Source organism: Mustela erminea, chromosome X, assembly GCF_009829155.1.
Source record: "Mustela erminea isolate mMusErm1 chromosome X, mMusErm1.Pri, whole genome shotgun sequence".
Classification (NCBI taxonomy): Eukaryota; Metazoa; Chordata; class Mammalia; order Carnivora; family Mustelidae; genus Mustela; species Mustela erminea.
This window is the reverse complement of record NC_045635.1, coordinates 109,542,421-109,558,897: the sequence shown is the minus strand read 5'-3', so window position 1 is coordinate 109,558,897 and position 16,477 is coordinate 109,542,421. Positions and strand designations below refer to the sequence as shown.

Genomic DNA, 16,477 nt, shown 5'->3' with positions numbered 1-16,477 from the left:
AAATCTCTGTATCAGGAGAATCCACACCCCAAACCAATGCAGAGATCATCCTGAAGACCTTGGACTTTAAGCCTGTTGTTATGATAGATGAGACTTTTAAGTTCTATATGTTGGGAAGGAAGCGGGGATGTTTTATATGCTGAAAGGAGGTAAGTGAGTATATGTGATGGTGGGAATAAATTGTGGGAGAATACGTTATTGTTCAAATTATTTATGGCCCCTTTCCAATGGATGATAGATCATGAATTTGCCTGAGGAGATGGTTCTGGGCCAGAAAAGAAGGGAATGGGGTTCAGGCACAGAAACAGCACAGAAAGGACACCTCATCCCGGAAGCTGGAAGGAAGGAAGGAAAGTTTTTCTTCCAGGGGTTGGGAGGTGGGAAGCCGAGGAAGATCACATCTAATGGCTTCACTTGTTCTTGCAATAAACTAGGGTACCAGGTGGTTGGTTATCTGAGAGTGAACAGTGTGGTGGTTGAGTTAGTGGGGTTGGGTTGAAGAGATAGCTTACCCAAGGACAAACCAAAGGCTAAAGAAGCTACTCACCCATACAGTCAGTTCATGTCCTTGCCTCCAGAAAGCTCAGTGGAGGGCCCTGTCACATGTTTGTAGAGCTACCCGTACTGCCCTTATCAGAGCATTTCTCCCTCTTGATTGTGTATGTTAAATGGTCTGCCTTGGCTACTAGACTCTGGAGACAGGGAAGGTATCTGTTTTTCTCACTGTCATGTCCCCAACACTTAGCGTAGTCCCTGACATGGTAGGTTTTTAAAGATTTTTTTTTTAATTTATTTGTCAGAGAGAGAGCGAGCGAGAGTAAGCACAGGCAGGTAGAGTGGAAGGCAGAGTCAGAGGGAGAAGCAGGCTCCCCGCGGAGCAAGGAGCCCGATGCGGGACTCGATCCCAGGACGCTGGGATCGTGACCTGAGCCGAAGGCAGCTGCTTAACCAACTGAGCCACCCAGGCGTCCCTGGTTTTTAATAAGTATGTCTTGAACTAATGGTCTGGCAGCTGGGAGCAAAGAGAGCAGAGACTGGATCTCTAGTCTCTCTAACTCCAGATCTCAAGCTCCTCACCATGAGAAAGAGGAGGTTGCGAGGAAATTAGAGGCGGTAGCAGGAGAACATTTTGGGTGATCTAGCATGGGCCCAGATTGGTTGGAATCGAACAGCCCACTGGGTAAGCAGAGAAAATCAAAGCAAGTATGGGTGACAGCGGGACTGGGAAAAAAAGCTGGAAGAATGGAAAACTGTGACCCCCAAAATGGGAAATTCAAGGTAGAAGTAGAGCTTCAAGGGATGGGATCCTGGATGTGGCTCGGAGGAAGAGGAGGAGCCAGCTTCCAACGTCTTCAGGGACTGAGGAGTGACCGGGAGACGGCTGCATAGCGGTGACTGGTAGCATGTCGGTGGGTGCTTCTCAGAGGGGTGTGAGGGCACATGAATCCAGAAGCCGCAGTAGTCAGCACCCCTGCCCCTGGGTGTGCTAGGGGAGGAGTGTGGGTGAATGAGCAGTCTCTACATGTGAGCTGTCCTTGGCAGGAGAGCTGAGTTCTAGCGAAGGGTAGAAGGTAGACTAAATATCCTGTAAAAATGTTGGAAGATGCAGGAGTGTTGTTAACAAAAAAGTAAGGTTTCCAGAAAAACCAAGCAGAAAAGTCTGTCTCTGTTCTCCATTTCCACAAATCGGACAGGGACTCTGGGGACTGCAGGGATTTGTTTTAATGTTGACTGCCTAAGAAGCTATGACCACTTGGAGAGACTGGGTACCAGAGACTGTGGTGCCAGTGGTTACTTAGAAATGGTTTCTTAAGGATCGCCCAGGTCAAGAACGAATTCTTCTCACTGGGCTGATGACTGAAGGTACAGGGTTCCATTGTGGGGTAATGGAAATTATCTGTAATTATAGTGGTGATGGTTGCACAACCTTTCGAATATACTGAAAACCACTGATTCGTACACTTTAACGTGGTAAGTGTGTAGTGAATTATGTCTTGATAAAAAGACGTTTAAAGCTAACTCATCTGTCTGTGTGTGTCCCAGGTAGTACAGCTTGACGTGAGAGGCAACATGGTGAAACTTAACGATGGCTCTCAGATAACCTATGAAAAGTGCCTGATTGCAACAGGTGAATATTTCTCGAGGTGGATTTCTTCCCTGGTATAGTTAGTTCATTTGAGTTTTAGTACAGAAGGCATTACTTAACCTTAAGAAAAAGAAGTGGGTGTCTTCTCTTGGTGCAAAGCCTAGCTAATGACAGGCCTCTGATCAGCAACCTTTCTGGAGTATCCTTGCTGCCCCTTTGGGTAAGGGCACGGATGGGTATTGAAGATGGCCTTTTTCTCTCCCCGCTTAGCCCTTGCCCTCTGCTCTCTGCCCTGCGCCCTGGAAGGGATACAGCCTCATGGCTTCTTTTCCAGTTCCAATCAGAAATCAAGAAAGAGAGGAGACTGAAGCAGTCCCTTAAAGGAACATAGCATGCTTTCTGGTGATGCCCCTAGAAGGATTTAGGGAAGCAAAAAACAGAGCCTTGTGGCCGTCTCTGGGGAGGGCGGGCCCTTTGTAGAGAGCCTCACTAATGGCTTCTCCAGGGAAATTGACAGAAGCCTGCTGAGAAGCCAGGTGAAGGGACACAAAGCCTCTGGGCCCTGTGGGTGCTGAGGGGGCCACAGTGCCAACTTCATGGGGGGCTTGTTTGGACTAGCTTCCCACTTGTTGAGCTAAAAGGGTTTTCCTCCTCCTATTTCCAGGAGGCACTCCAAGAAGTTTGTCTGCCATTGACAGAGCTGGAGCAGAGGTGAAGAGTAGAACCACGCTTTTCAGAAAGGTAATTGTCTGTTTAGTGCTTTCATTGTTTTGGTTTTTGAAGAGGTAGCATAATCACGTGGTCCCCAAGTTAGCACCCAGGAATTGGGAGGTGGGAGTTCTATTTATGGGAGACTTGGTCTCTGGCCTTGAGCAAGTCACTTCCTCTCTCTGCACCTTAAATACCTCACTGGAGGGTTTTCAGCTCCTAGGCAAAAAATACATCTAGTGTTTTTGATTGCTTGCTGTAGTTCCTTCCGATTGCCCTTCTGTATTTTTTTTCCTGATGCTTTTGAGTCATTGGAACTCCTTATAGCCTCTTGGCATTTTGCATTGCAAATGCTACTGCAGAGCCTTTGAGGAGAAAACTCTTGAGTACCTAAGTGAAAAAGGAAGGGGGAGCTTTGTTTCTTAAGGCTGTGCTTTACTCTTGACCCCTGTGGAAATTTTCCAGGCACTCTTAGGGTATTTGAGAATACTGGTATCATCCTTTTGATTCTTTTTTTTTTAAGATTTTATTTGTTTATTTGACAGAGATCACAAATAGACAGAGAGGCAGGCAGAGAGAGAGGGAGAGAGGGAAGCAGGCTCCCCGCCAAGCAGAGAGCCCAATGCAGGACCAGATCCCAGGACCCTGAGATCATGACCTGAGCCGAAGGCAGCGGCTCAACCCACTGAGCCACCCAGGCGCCCCATCCTTTCAGTTCTTGATCGAATGCAGTTTATCAGCCTTTGGCGCCATTGACAATTTGGGCTGGATGATCGTTCCTTGTGAGGGGCTGGCCTGTGCAAATAGGGCATTTAGCAGTATCCCTGCCTCTGCCCGTTACCTGCAAGGAGCACGTCCTTGCCCCCAGCTGTGGCAACCCGAAATGTCTCCAGGAATTGCCAGATGTCCCCTGAGGGAGAGGGGGCAAAACTGCCCCCGATCGAGAACCACTGATGCTAGAAGGAATATTCCAGCGGAGAGAGAAATTTACTTCAGTAACAGAGGCTGTAATTGAGCCACTTCATACAAGGAGATTTTATGTGCAAATTACATGTCAAAGATCTAGCAGAAAATATTTCTTGTTATTATCCTATGTCCCTTTGGGAAATCAGTGGACTAAATTGGTATGATCCTGCAGATTGGAGACTTCAGAACCTTAGAGAAGATTTCCCGGGAAGTCAAGTCAATTACGATAATCGGTGGGGGCTTCCTTGGGAGCGAACTGGCCTGCGCTCTTGGCAGAAAGGGTGAGTACTGGGTGGTGATGTCGATTTTTCTTTCTCTGGTTTTATATCCTGTTCTTCCTGGGGCTCTAACAAATTCCAGGGATGCATTTGCCAGGATCAGTAGAAAGAGTTTGATTAAGATTTATGTGGTAAGGGGTGCCTGGCTGCCTTAGTCGGTAGAGCATGCAACTCTTGATCTCGGGGATGTGAGTTCAGGCCCCATGATGGGGGTAGAGTTTGCTTATAAAAAAAGAAAAGATGTATGTGGTGAAAAGCTAAGCACTGAGCTTAGTTCTCGTGAGGAATCCCTTAGTGACCAAAAAGCTATCATCTGAGCAACTGAACAGAAATGCTTTCTTTCCCTTCCTCTAGCCTCTAAGCCAGGACTCCTCAGAAATAAAGTATTAAAGGGGTGACTGGCTGGCTCAGTTGGTAGAGTGTGTGACTCTTGCTCTGGGGATTGTGAGTTCGAGGCCCACACTGGGTATAGAGATTACTTAAAAATAAAATTTTTATCTTTAGGGGCGCCTGGGTGGCTCAGTCAGTTAAGCATCTGATAAATCTTTTATTTTTTTATTTTTACTTTTTTAAAGATTTCATTTATTTGAGAGAGAGTCCAGGCACACACAGAGGGAGAGGGAGAAGCAGACTCTCTGCTGAGCAGGGAACCTGATGTGGGGCTCAATCCCAGGACCCCGGGATCATGACCCAAGCCAAAGGCAGACGCTTAACCAACTGAGCCAGCCATGCGCTCCCTGATAAATCTTTTCAAAAAATCACTTAAAAAAAAAGAAAATATTAAGGAAAGGAAGTTATTGGGATAAGGGCAATGTAGACTACAGAGTTGTATGTATATTTGAATTTTTATTCCTTGTAAAAGTCACACTTTCTTCAGACATATGATGGTTCCCAGTTCAACCGATCTGTATATTCTGGTTTGAATGTTTGATGGCAGCCATTTTCCTCAATGTCGGTTTTCCGCTATGTGAAATCAGGCCATCTTCTCAGGAGGGTGCTTCCTGTTCACAGGCCAGAGGCGCAGGTGTGAGCCTGAGCTGCTGCCTGGATGTAATGCACTTAGTTCTGGTACCTGTTGTATTTGCCTTGTCAGTGCCCTCGTGCCCCAGTGCCCCACGAATAGGAGCTCTGGCCTAGGTCACAGCGTTGCCCTGTGTGTCACGATTGGCTACCTGCCACTCCATCGCTTCTCTTCCTGTCCTCGCAGGATTGGCTTCTGCCTCCTGCTCTACCTACTCTGTTTCTTCTTCCCAGCTCGAGCTTTGGGTACAGAAGTGATTCAACTCTTCCCTGAGAAAGGAAATATGGGAAAGATCCTCCCTGAATACCTCAGCAACTGGACCATGGAAAAAGTCAGACGAGGTAGAGAGACTTTCCATATGCTATTGCTCTTTCCTTTGAGTGAGCCCTAATCCAAAGTTGGCTTCTTTGGGAATCCCCTTGACATATGCCATATCGCCTGGCAGGTGAACTATTTCCACCATTCTCCACTCAGCCAAGTTCCTGTAGGTGTTCTGAATTTGATGCACAAAATTCCCGGAAGTACTGAAAATGAGCTGTGGGTGTGCGTTCTTGGGGTTCCCCAAGGCTGCCTACGTACTGATGATTACTGGTTTTATGATGGGGGTGCCTTTAGTCATCTTCCCTTCTTGTCATGAAGGTGGGACGCTCTCAGGCTCAGCCTCAGGTCTTGTTTGCCTTCACAGAGGGGGTTAAGGTGCTTCCCAATGCTATTGTGCAATCAGTTGGAGTCAGCGGTGGCAAGTTACTCATCAAGTTGAAAGACGGCCGGAAGGTAAGGAGGGGAAGGCTGCCAGACCTTCCCCCTCCCCCCGCTTTCCTCATTTTTACTCCTTCATTCGATAACAGTAGCTTTCGTGGCAGCCACCATTAACACTCTCATAATTTTCTGAATGAACTGTTCCTTCCATTAAAATAAGAATGAAAGCCAGAGTAGACATCTGTGAACCATTTTCCCTTCCCATTTGTATCACAGATTTTTTGAGACCTTTCAAGGGTGGCAGCTTTCTGTTCTGACGATGTGGGGTATATTTGTGTTTGGAGGAATTTTATAAAGTAGACCTTTAAATCTGTTTACCAGAGTTATATAAGTTAATCGGTGATTTTTTTTTTTTTTGTAAAGCTCCAGTTCCTAGTAAAATAATGTTCAGTTGCTATGTCCATAGACATACTTGGAAACTGTGGTAATTGGCTGAATTATTTCTTTTTTCCCCCTCAGGTAGAAACTGACCACATAGTGGCAGCTGTGGGCTTGGAACCCAACGTTGAGTTAGCCAAGACAGGCGGACTAGAGATAGACTCAGATTTTGGTGGCTTCCGGGTAAATGCAGAGCTCCAAGCGCGCTCCAACATCTGGGTGGTAAGTGTGCTACAGCACGAGCAGGAATGGCTCCTTGTCCGCAGCCCGTGAGCAAGTGTGCCTGGCAGTGTGCAAAAGCTCAGTAGCACCTTGCCCAGATAGAGGCAGAATGTTTGGAGGCTGAGGATGAAGAATAAAAACTTCACTGCTTGATTTACAAGATCAGGTATGGCTTCATGCCACAAGCTAGTGGAAAAGGAAATGAACAGTGTGTGCGCCTACAGAAATAGAGTTCTTCCCGTTCTGTGGTTGGCAGCCGCCATCGCCATTGCCCTGATGGGCATATGCCCAGCTTTCAGATGGATCCGCTGTTCGCTTTGCCCGAAAGTGAGCCCAGGGAAGGGAGGATGAGGCAGTTTTATAAAATTCTCTAAGGGGGGAAATAACTCAGTTTTCGTTATCCTTGAGCACTATTTTTAGCTGTTTTAAAAAATCTGTTATGACACAAACAAGACTATAGTATGTAGGAACCATGAGGTAATTTCCCCATTGTTAGATCATTACAAATGTATTGTGTTTGATTAGGTACTCTGCAACTAAGGACATAGGAACTTTGAAGGGTTTTTTTTTTCCCTCAAAGCTTTTTTTTTTAAAGATAAAGTGTACTGGGTTTTTTTTTTTTAAGATTTATTTTATTTTAGAGCATAAGCAGGGGAAGGGGCAAAGGGAGAAAGAGAGAGAGTTCTAAGCAGAGTCCCTGCTGCTGAGTGCAGAGCCTGTCTTGGGGCTAAATCTTAGGAACCTGATATTTGTTATGCTCCACAAATAAGTGAAACCATATGATAATTGACTCTCTCTGCTTGACTTATTTCACTCAGCATAATCTCTTCCAGTCATAACAAATATCATGGAGGACAAGGGGGGGATAGAGAGGAGAAGGGAGTTGGGGTAAATTGGAAGGGGAGGTGAATCATGAGAGACTATGGACTCTGAAAAACAATCTGAGGGGTTTGAAGTGGTGGGGGGGTGGTGGGAGGTTGGGATACCAGGTGGTGGGTATTATAGAGGGCACGGATTGCATGGAGCACTGGGTGTGGTGAAAAAATAATGAATACTGTTTTTCTGAAAATAAATAAATTGAAAAAATTAAAAATAAATAAATCTGATGCTGAAATCACACATCAGATGCTTAACAGACTGAGCCACCCATGTGTGCCTAGAATATACTGGATTTTTAAAAACTTGTTATAAAAGCAACATGTAGGGGCACCTGGGTTGCTGGGTCATTGTCTGTCTTCGGCTCAGGTCATGATCCCAGGGTCCTAGGATCAAGGCCCACATCGGGCTCCCTGCTCCCACATCGGGAAGTCTGCCTCTCTCTCTCTCCCATTCCCCCTGCTTATGTTCCCTCTCTTGCTGTATCTCTCTCTCTCAAATAAATAGACAAAATCTTAAAAAAAAAAAAGGCACTATGTAGGTGCACCTGGGTGGCTTAGTCCATTGGGCATCCAACTCTTGATTTTGGCTCAGGTCATGATCTCGGGGTTGTGAGATTGAGCCCTGCATGGGGCTCCCTGCTCTATGGGGTGTGTGCTTGAGGCTCTCTCTCCCTCTCTGCCCCCTCCCCACCTCTCTAAAATAAATAAATCTTTAAAAAAGCAATATGCATTCAATATAGAAGACATAGACAAGAATGAGAAAGGGGGAAGAAAAAAAAGAGGGGGGGAATCACCTACAGCAGCCACCAATATTTTGGTGTATTTCCCTCCCTTCATTTTCTTCTGAATAGGTTTTTTTTTCCCTTTGTTATAGATGGTCATGGTGAGTGTACTACAGTAAACATTTGTGTTCTTTTCCTTTTTACTTACCATTCTTTTTTTTTTTTTACTTATACCATTCTAAGGTATTTTCCATGTTGCTTCAGATCCTAAAGACTGTATAATAGACCACCAAGTGGATTTCATAGTTTATTTCAGCATTGTTCACATGCTGCTGGATTTTTGAGGTTGCCCTGGGGGAATCTGAATAGCCACAAAGGGTTAGAGCACTCACGTGCCACATCCTGAGGGAAGTTGGCCTTGTTCACCTCCAGCCAGAGGCTCTCTGTGCTTGATCTGTACCTGTCACGTGGTACCCTGCATTGCACTCCAGTGAGGAACGATGCTGCATCTTCCTCAACTAGGTTATATGCTCTTTGTGGGCAACGTGGAGGTCAGGTTTGTCTCAGCCACCCAGACAGTATAATGCTTTGTACAGAAATAAGTTTTCCATAAATATTTGGTGAATGAAGGAATAGATACTGAATGACCGAAAGAAAATCTTATCTTGGAAAAGATTTCTAGGTGAGGGGCGGTCTCACACCTACAAACTGGTTTCTGTGCATAGGAAAGAATGTTTTGCAAGTCATGGTTATTAAATATCGGTCTCTGCTAAGGGCAGAATGAGAGAAGAAAAAGGTGTGTGCTGCAGCATAGAAAATTGAGGTGCACTTTGTGGAAGCATAGACTAGTTTTTTGTTTTGGGGGGTTAGCATAGAATAGTTTTTTAAAAATGGAATCTCAACTTTTTTTAGTAAGTGTAGGTGCGATTCTGGCCTGTAAATAGAAAACACTAATTAGTTAACAGCACAAGGGCTCTTTTTAAGCCCTCGAAATGTATGTTCTGTCTTTGTTTTTGTTTTTATTTACCATGTGCTCATGTAATGTGTTTGTTTTCAAAGGCAGGAGATGCTGCATGCTTCTACGATATAAAGTTGGGTAGGAGGCGGGTAGAGCACCATGATCACGCTGTTGTGAGTGGAAGATTGGCCGGAGAAAATATGACTGGAGCTGCTAAGCCATACTGGCATCAGTCGATGTTCTGGTAATAGTTCTGTGCTTTATGGACTGAACTGGTTAGAACACAGAAGTAATGGAACCGGAGTTACAGTTTGGTTTCCGTGTGGGCCAGTTAGCCTCATACAGAGGGGAGAAGACTTCCCATCATGTTCCCATGCATTCTGCACCAAAGCAGCTTTCTGGTAGAAGGCCCCACCTGTCAGTTAAGCTTACAGGTGAATGAGTGGAGGCGTCATCAGCACTTCTGGTAAAATCAGCTTGGGGTTTTGAGCTATGGTCGGTGGTACAAATGTGTGCTCTTAGCTAGAGCTGGCGCTGTATTGTCATTTGTTCTTTGGTGCTAATGAGCCCAACGTACTGTCAGAAGACAGTCCATGGGCAACCGGCTGGCTCAGTCAGTGGAACATGCAACTCTTGATCTCGGGGTCATGAGTTTGAGCCCCATGTTGGGTGTAGAGATCACATTAGACAGCCCACTCAAGACCAGCATTTCAAAGTCAGGCATCTGTAGGCCGTTCTCTGGATAGCAAAAAGTTAGCAAGGGACATTCCTGAGTGCTGGCATTGACCTTACTTGGCACACTCTCCTCTCGTTGCTTTGAAAGATGGGATACATAAAAAACTTCAGGATTTCAGAAGCCTCTAGGCAGTTTCTATTGGGGAAAATTTTCAGCTGGTGAGAATACATTTCAGGAAAATCACACACAGTTTTGTGAGCAGGCAGCAGAATCATAACAGCTGGGTTTCAGGGTCAACACCTATAAGATAATGCAGTTAGGAACAAAAGAGTCCATAGCTAGATAATTTTCAGTTAGGTCTCCGGACCAGCATCCAGGAAGTCATTGTAGACCGTTCCCTGAAGATACCAGTCCAGTGAGCTTCTGTGGTCAAGAAAGGACAACGTGGGAATAAAAAGCAGAGCATAAGGAATTTAGTTCACGATATTCAAGTAGCATCATAAGGGGACAGACGGTAGCTTATGCCTGTGGTGAGCACTGCACAGTGTGTAAACCATCAAATCACTAAGTTATACACCTGAAATGAGTGTAACACGGTATGTCCACTGTCTTTAAATTTTACTTACTGACTTACTTACTTAATGATGCCAAAAGGTAGAGCACCAGAAACAAAACCATGAGTAGTAGCCTCACGTGATTACAAAACCATCGTGTGTCTGTGCCACAAATACTCTTGGAAGTTCCTGGCATAGTAAAAACTGTGTGATGATGATAGGAAAAGTTTCCAAGAAGATTAAAATAAAACCTTGAAAATGAAGGCTCAGAGGAAATACTGTCCATTGATGAAACTGTAAAAGATCTCAGATTCTGAGTTCTGTAAATACGGAGTACCCTTTAAAGCATCAGAAAGGCAGTTTTAGGTTGAGTTGAAAGAAAGTAGTGAATAGTCAATTTGAAGAACCCTTCACCCCCCGGGGGTAAAGGCATGGATAAATTTCCGAAAGTGTAGATCATCGTATGGTATGTGATAAGTATAATGGCTTTTTAAGGAAAATTAAAGCTGCTTTGGAATAGGAATGCTTTCTCACCATTGTCCCCAGATGCCCTGGCAAGCAGACCGATCAGTTTGGCATTTCCCTTGCTGCACATACCAAGTTCTTTGGTTGGCATGAACCAAAGTGTGGTGTCTTAGAAAAAATTTAAAAATGTACCACCGTGTCATTCTTTGCAGCCTCTTGACAAAACACCCTCTTCTCTCTCCTTCCTTAGGAGTGATTTGGGTCCCGACGTTGGCTACGAAGCTATTGGTCTTGTGGACAGTAGTTTGCCCACAGTCGGTGTGTTTGCAAAAGCAACTGCACAAGACAACCCAAAATCTGCCACAGAGCAGTCAGGTAAGGAAGCCCAACTAATTCTCTGGGTAGAGTGTCGAGAAGCACTGGTCCAAATTCTCCTGAACAAGGGGTTTCTGTATTGACCAGAGGGCACTGTCAGTGAAAGCCTTTCTTCATGTTGTGCTTTAAAATAAACCCAACCCGTAGTCCTCACTCTTTGGTGGTCTGAGAGCTGGCAAAATCAGGTATCCTGGTCCGAGCGTAGACTCAGATGTGGTGGGTGTTCATCCTAGCCTCCGGGCAGTGGCTCTCTCAGCGACACTGGTTTAGTTTGCCTCGAGGGACTGGGAAGCCCTGTGCACTGAAGAAAACCGGAACTTTTGTGATTTTTATTTTTTAATTTTTTATTATCCTTATTATTATTAGCCTCCTGCTAATCCCAAGAACTTCAGTGTAGGACCTGTTATTCTCCACAGACCCTGGGCAGGGAAAAACTGGGCTGAGTAATTCTTGAGCTGCCTGTAATTCCATTTGTCGTGTCTTAGTGCCAGGTTTTCCTCAGACGGGAGGCATCTCTCAAGGAATGAACTTCTCTCCCACACATGACTCTTTCATTAACTCTTAGACCTGTTCTCTCTTCCTTCCATGACCCCAGCTGAAGTTACTTAGCCTCCATGTCCTCTTGTCAGAGTCGTCCCAAGAACAGGTTGCTCTTGAAGGAGAGAACAAGACATTATAAGGACATGGAGGTCCTTTTCCTGTGTAATCCAGGTGGATGACATACACCCACTCCTTCATCTGGCGCTCTCCAGAGAAGCGGATCCAGGAGAGGGAACCGGGGGCTTAGAAACTCTGGGGCACTACTCTGTATCCTGGGCAGAATTGTTCAGAGCCAGCCTGACAGTTCTCAGAGGACAGCATGCCCCCTCCCCAGGAGGAAACCCCTCCGCTTCGTTTTTCCATATGGAAGTGCGCTGTCCTGCTTTGGCCAGAGGGCCTCTCTAGCAGCACTGTCCAGTGGACCTTTCTGCTCTGCCCACTACCTTAGCCCCTAGCTGCATGTGGCTTTTTAGCACTTGAAATGTGGCTCGTGCAAATGAGTACTGAATTTTACATTTGATTCAATTTTGGTTAAAATTGATTAAATTTTCATTAACTTTTAACGAATTTTAATTGAAATTGCTGTTTGTGGCTAATGGCTACTGTACTGAATCGTGCAGCTCTCAAATGTTCCTCAGAGGATAAGAGCAAGTCTTCTGCAGTTTGAAGAAATCCAGATACCAGTAAATAATCCACAGCATACATTTAAAATGAAATGGTGGGGTGCCTGGGTGGCTCAGTGCATTAAGCCTCTGCCTTCGGCTCAGGTCATGATCCCAGGGTCCTGGGATCGAGCCCCACGTCAGGCTCCCTGCCTCTCTGCCTACTTGTGATCTCTGCCTGTCAACTAAATAAATAAAAATCCTAAAAAAAAAAATAAGAAATGGTAAGGGAGGCAAGTTCTGGGTCAGACTGACGCCGTGCCCTGGAGCCGGCAAGGAAGAGCTTTTGTTGGCTTTGCCGATGGAGAGGAGCTGAAGAAGGCTTTACTTTCTAAGTGCTTACTACGGGGGCATAAAAACAAATCCTCTAGGAGCAGCTTGAAGCAGGTGTCGAAAGATACTTGCCTTCTAGAATTTCCTAAGTTCATAACTGACTCTCATTTTGATTTTGTTTGTTCTGGGGATTGGCCACAGGGACTGGTATCCGCTCCGAGAGTGAGACAGAGTCTGAGGCCTCAGAAATCGCCGTTCCTCCCAGCAGTCCTGCAGTCCCCCAGGCCCCTGCCCAAGGGGAGGACTACGGCAAAGGTGTCATCTTCTACCTCAGGGACAAAGTGGTGGTAGGAATCGTGCTGTGGAACATCTTCAACCGAATGCCAATAGCAAGGAAGGTGGGTACTCATCAGAGCTCCTTGAGGAAGATGGGACCTGTGGGCCAGAAAACGCGCCCGGGACGTCATCGGGTGCCCTGCTGCGCATTGTCCACCTGGGTCAGACTGTGCCTAAGCAGAACAAAGGTGTAGCCTTGGCTCAGGAGCATTTCGTTTTTAGTTAGGACTTGGCTGGGTGGCCAGGGAGTTGGCATACACTCATTTGGGGTTAACAGAGGGCTATTCCCACAGCTCCCAGGGCGATGTGGGGGTTGGCCCAGGCCCCCCCATTGTGCAGGCTGGCCTGGCGCACACAAAGCAAGTCAGTGACCCACTGTTCCTCTCTCCCTCAGATCATTAAGGACGGTGAGCAACATGAAGATCTCAATGAAGTAGCCAAACTCTTCAACATTCATGAAGACTGAAGCCCCCCAGTGTAACAGGCAAGCACTTTGCTGTCCCTGACAGCAGCTCAGATGAGTAAAGGAGCGTTTTTTATTCAGCACACTTCCTCTGTATGTATGAGTTTGAATGGTAAAGCCCTTTGTGAATATCTCAACCATGTAGGCAGATTCTTAATGTTCACATCACTAAATAAAACCTGATTCTTCTAAATTAAATTCTGTTCTCTTTGAAAGGGAACGGGTGGGCGAGGGGAGGAAAGTTGTGCATCTCAGCGAGCAAGCACACTGGAGTTCTTACCAAGTGCATGATTTTTCTCAGCCTCGTATTCCCTGCTCCACATTCAGCTGCTTTCAGTTCCCTGAATGTGTCTCTGGCCCCATCCACTGTTAAATGAGTGAACACAGAAACACATGGAGCAGACTCTGCTTTACCTGGAACAGTTCCTGTCGTCCCGCTCAGAACGGGCTTGGACCCGCCAGGGGCCAGAAAGGTCACTTACTGCCGAAGAAACAAGGGTTCAGAGACCTGGTGCTTCATGGCTAAACCTGGAGACTGAATCCTTGAGGGATTGTCATCTCTCAACTCCCGTCTCTCAGTCCTTCATGCCCCGTCCCTCAAACTGGAAATCTGCTCTTCCCTCACCCTTTTTGCCTAAAATAGGCTTATAGACACACCTCATTCTACAGATGATTTCCTGAGAACAGAAGTGAGGGTTTCATAAATCAACTCATTTTTTAAAAATTTCAAATGAACTTTTAAAAATCAAATCTTGGGGCACCCAGCAGGCCCAGTGAGAAGAGCATGTAAGTCTTCATCTCAGGGTCATGAGTTTGAGCCCCACATAGGGTATAGAGATGACTTAAAATCTTTTTTTTTAATCTTTTTAAAAGATTTTATTTATTTATTTGACAGAGAGAGAGATCACAACTAGGCAGAGAGGCAGGCAGAGAAAGAGGAGGAAGCAGGCTCCCCGCCGAGCAGAGCCCGATTCGGGGCTCGATCCCAGGATCCTGGGATCATGACCTGAGCCGAACGAAGGCAGAGGCTTTAACCCACTGAGCCATCCAGGTGCCCCTACTTAAAATCTTTTTAAAAAAAGAAATAGCTGCACTAGGACAGGTTCTCACTATGTATGCAGGTTTAGTGAAATATGATCTGATCCATGGCGCATCCACATCCATATGTTGAAAACTCACTGAGCAGCCTATGAAATAGGACTGATTCTGTGGTGCTCATTGCTACTTACAAAGACGGCTGTGGTTCTAAGATCCTGAAGCAGTTCACAAATCCTCTTTTAAAAGATCAAATTGCGATTTGTCTTTCTTTAGTCGTATGTGCAATTTAGTCTAATTTTTTGACAGTTGTTATCCTTGTATAGCATGTCACTGTACTTCAGCTAAGTAAAATGAAATGATTTATTCATCTAGTCAGTGTTCCTTGACTGCCTGCTGTGAGTCAGGTAGATGTCAGAATAGGAAGATGAAGGAAACGTGGCCACTTCAGGAACTCCTGGCTTCAGTGAGGAAGGCAGACACATGAACACAGGAGTATCATTACAGATGTGTCCATAGAAAAACACAAACTACTGTGGACACGCCAAGAATGGAGATCAGCCAGAGCAACCATCCTCAGTCAACTACTGATGCTAGATCGCTTCCTTTTCTCTTAAAGATTTTATTTATTTGACACAGAGAGAGAGAGAGACAGCGAGAGAGGAATACAAATAGAGGGAGTGAGAGAGGGAGAAGCAGGCTTCCCCCTGAGCAGGGAGCCCAATGCAGGACTCGATCTCAGGACCCCGGGATCATGACCTGAGCTGAAGGCAGCTGCTTAAGGACTGAGCCACCCAGGCACCCTGCTAGACCACTTCCTAAAGCGTCAGTTAGTTCATGGCCTCCCAGCTGTGCCTCCAACCCCCAGGTGAAGAATGTACAGTGACTCCTTGTCATCAACCATACCGGGTCCAAAGTCTTCCACAGAGCTCCCGACCTCAGCCCTCCCTGCCCCCATCCCGCCTCCTTCCCCACAACAGACTCATGCACACATACACATCTGGTTTATTCACACCCTTAAACTGTTTGTGCTCACCACATCTGGAATGTCATCACTGCTCCCTTTCACCTGTCCCCTCTTGCTCACCTCCCAAGGCCCAGATGAAATTGCACCTTGGTAACGTGGTATCAATTGGATTAGTGCCCGTGCATGATTTCATGTCTGAACTCCAATTGCACCTACTACCTTTGAACTTGATTGTTCATTAAGTCATTCTCTGCATCATTAAGGTTCACTCCCCGAATCAGTAGTAAGCTATCCCAGAACAGAGACTTTTTTTGTTTTTCTCAGAATGAGGATAATGTGCCCCATCCCCCCAAACCCCAGCGGAGTCCTGAACAAGTCCTTCGTCACTTGGTTGGATGATGCTAGATAACAGGGCTTGCTGCAAAAACGACCCTCTGCCTTGGAACCTCTGTTCTCTGTAATCCAGGTTATCAGACCCCCATTACTTCACCCGCTGCTGAGACTTGCCACAGATACCCAGGACACGTTTGATCTGTCCAGGCCCCCAAGGATTGCAGGGACCTTTCTCTAACCAGACAGAAGAGGGGCAGGACCAGTCGAGTTCTGGCCCCTGAGAGCTGCTGGGAGCAGCTGGGCCACCGCACAGCAGTTCAGGGCGAGCCACACCCTGCAGAGAAGGGTTGGGGCTCTGCCAAAATGCTAGGTGTTTGGAGCCCACCCTCTTGACTTCAATTTCACTTTTCTTTGCCATTTTACGAATGCTGTCTGATGGCACCTTGACACCACATCATAGTGCCTCTGAGGCACCCAGGAGACGCGCTAAAACTTCAGCTGGAGAGATGGACCTGAGCGAAGGAAGTATGTTTGACTGGAAAGGAGTCAGAGTAAGCCTCTTAGTGGAGGATGAGGTCAACATACATGACTTTGTTGTTGTTCTAATCAACAGGGCCCATTTGGGAGACAAGAGGCTTAAAGCAGAAGGGATGGGGGTGGGGATCCACAGTGACCTACTGCAGGCTGCTTCCTTGAAGGAAAATCCACGGCTTCTCTAGAGACCCATTTATACAAAGGAACACTCCCCTCCCTTCCACCCCTACCCCTTCCCTTTCCCGCTCCTCTAAAGTTTGGCTGCCACAATATCCCCTCTGTCCTTCC

At 46.2% G+C, this 16,477-nt stretch overlaps 2 protein-coding genes across 5 annotated transcripts in view; one reads left to right on the top strand and one right to left on the bottom strand.

Annotated features, from left to right (window-relative positions):
- Positions 1-13,513, top strand: part of AIFM1 (apoptosis inducing factor mitochondria associated 1) — a 33,717-nt gene extending 20,204 nt beyond the window's left edge. For 2 of the 3 annotated variants that reach the window (XM_032329631.1, XM_032329629.1), the window contains exons 7-16: positions 2,044-2,128; positions 2,751-2,827; positions 3,933-4,041; positions 5,293-5,400; positions 5,745-5,833; positions 6,278-6,418; positions 9,078-9,220; positions 10,922-11,046; positions 12,723-12,919; positions 13,252-13,513. In XM_032329631.1, coding sequence (XP_032185522.1) covers positions 2,044-2,128; positions 2,751-2,827; positions 3,933-4,041; positions 5,293-5,400; positions 5,745-5,833; positions 6,278-6,418; positions 9,078-9,220; positions 10,922-11,046; positions 12,723-12,919; positions 13,252-13,323 — 1,146 coding nt within the window. In that variant the 3' untranslated portion in view covers positions 13,324-13,513. The remainder of the gene's footprint in view (positions 1-2,043; positions 2,129-2,750; positions 2,828-3,932; positions 4,042-5,292; positions 5,401-5,744; positions 5,834-6,277; positions 6,419-9,077; positions 9,221-10,921; positions 11,047-12,722; positions 12,920-13,251) is intronic. The other variant, XM_032329630.1, reaches the window with a different exon arrangement.
- Positions 936-16,477, bottom strand: part of LOC116582180 — a 28,328-nt gene continuing 12,786 nt past the window's right edge. Inside the window, exon 4 of one of the 2 annotated variants that reach the window (XR_004282411.1) lies at positions 936-971. Coding sequence is in view for 1 of the 2 variants with exons in the window: in XM_032329632.1 (XP_032185523.1) it covers positions 13,514-13,686 (173 nt within the window). In the remaining variant the exon portion in view is untranslated. Of the gene's footprint in view, positions 972-13,497; positions 13,687-16,477 lie in introns of those variants that run through there. The other variant, XM_032329632.1, reaches the window with a different exon arrangement.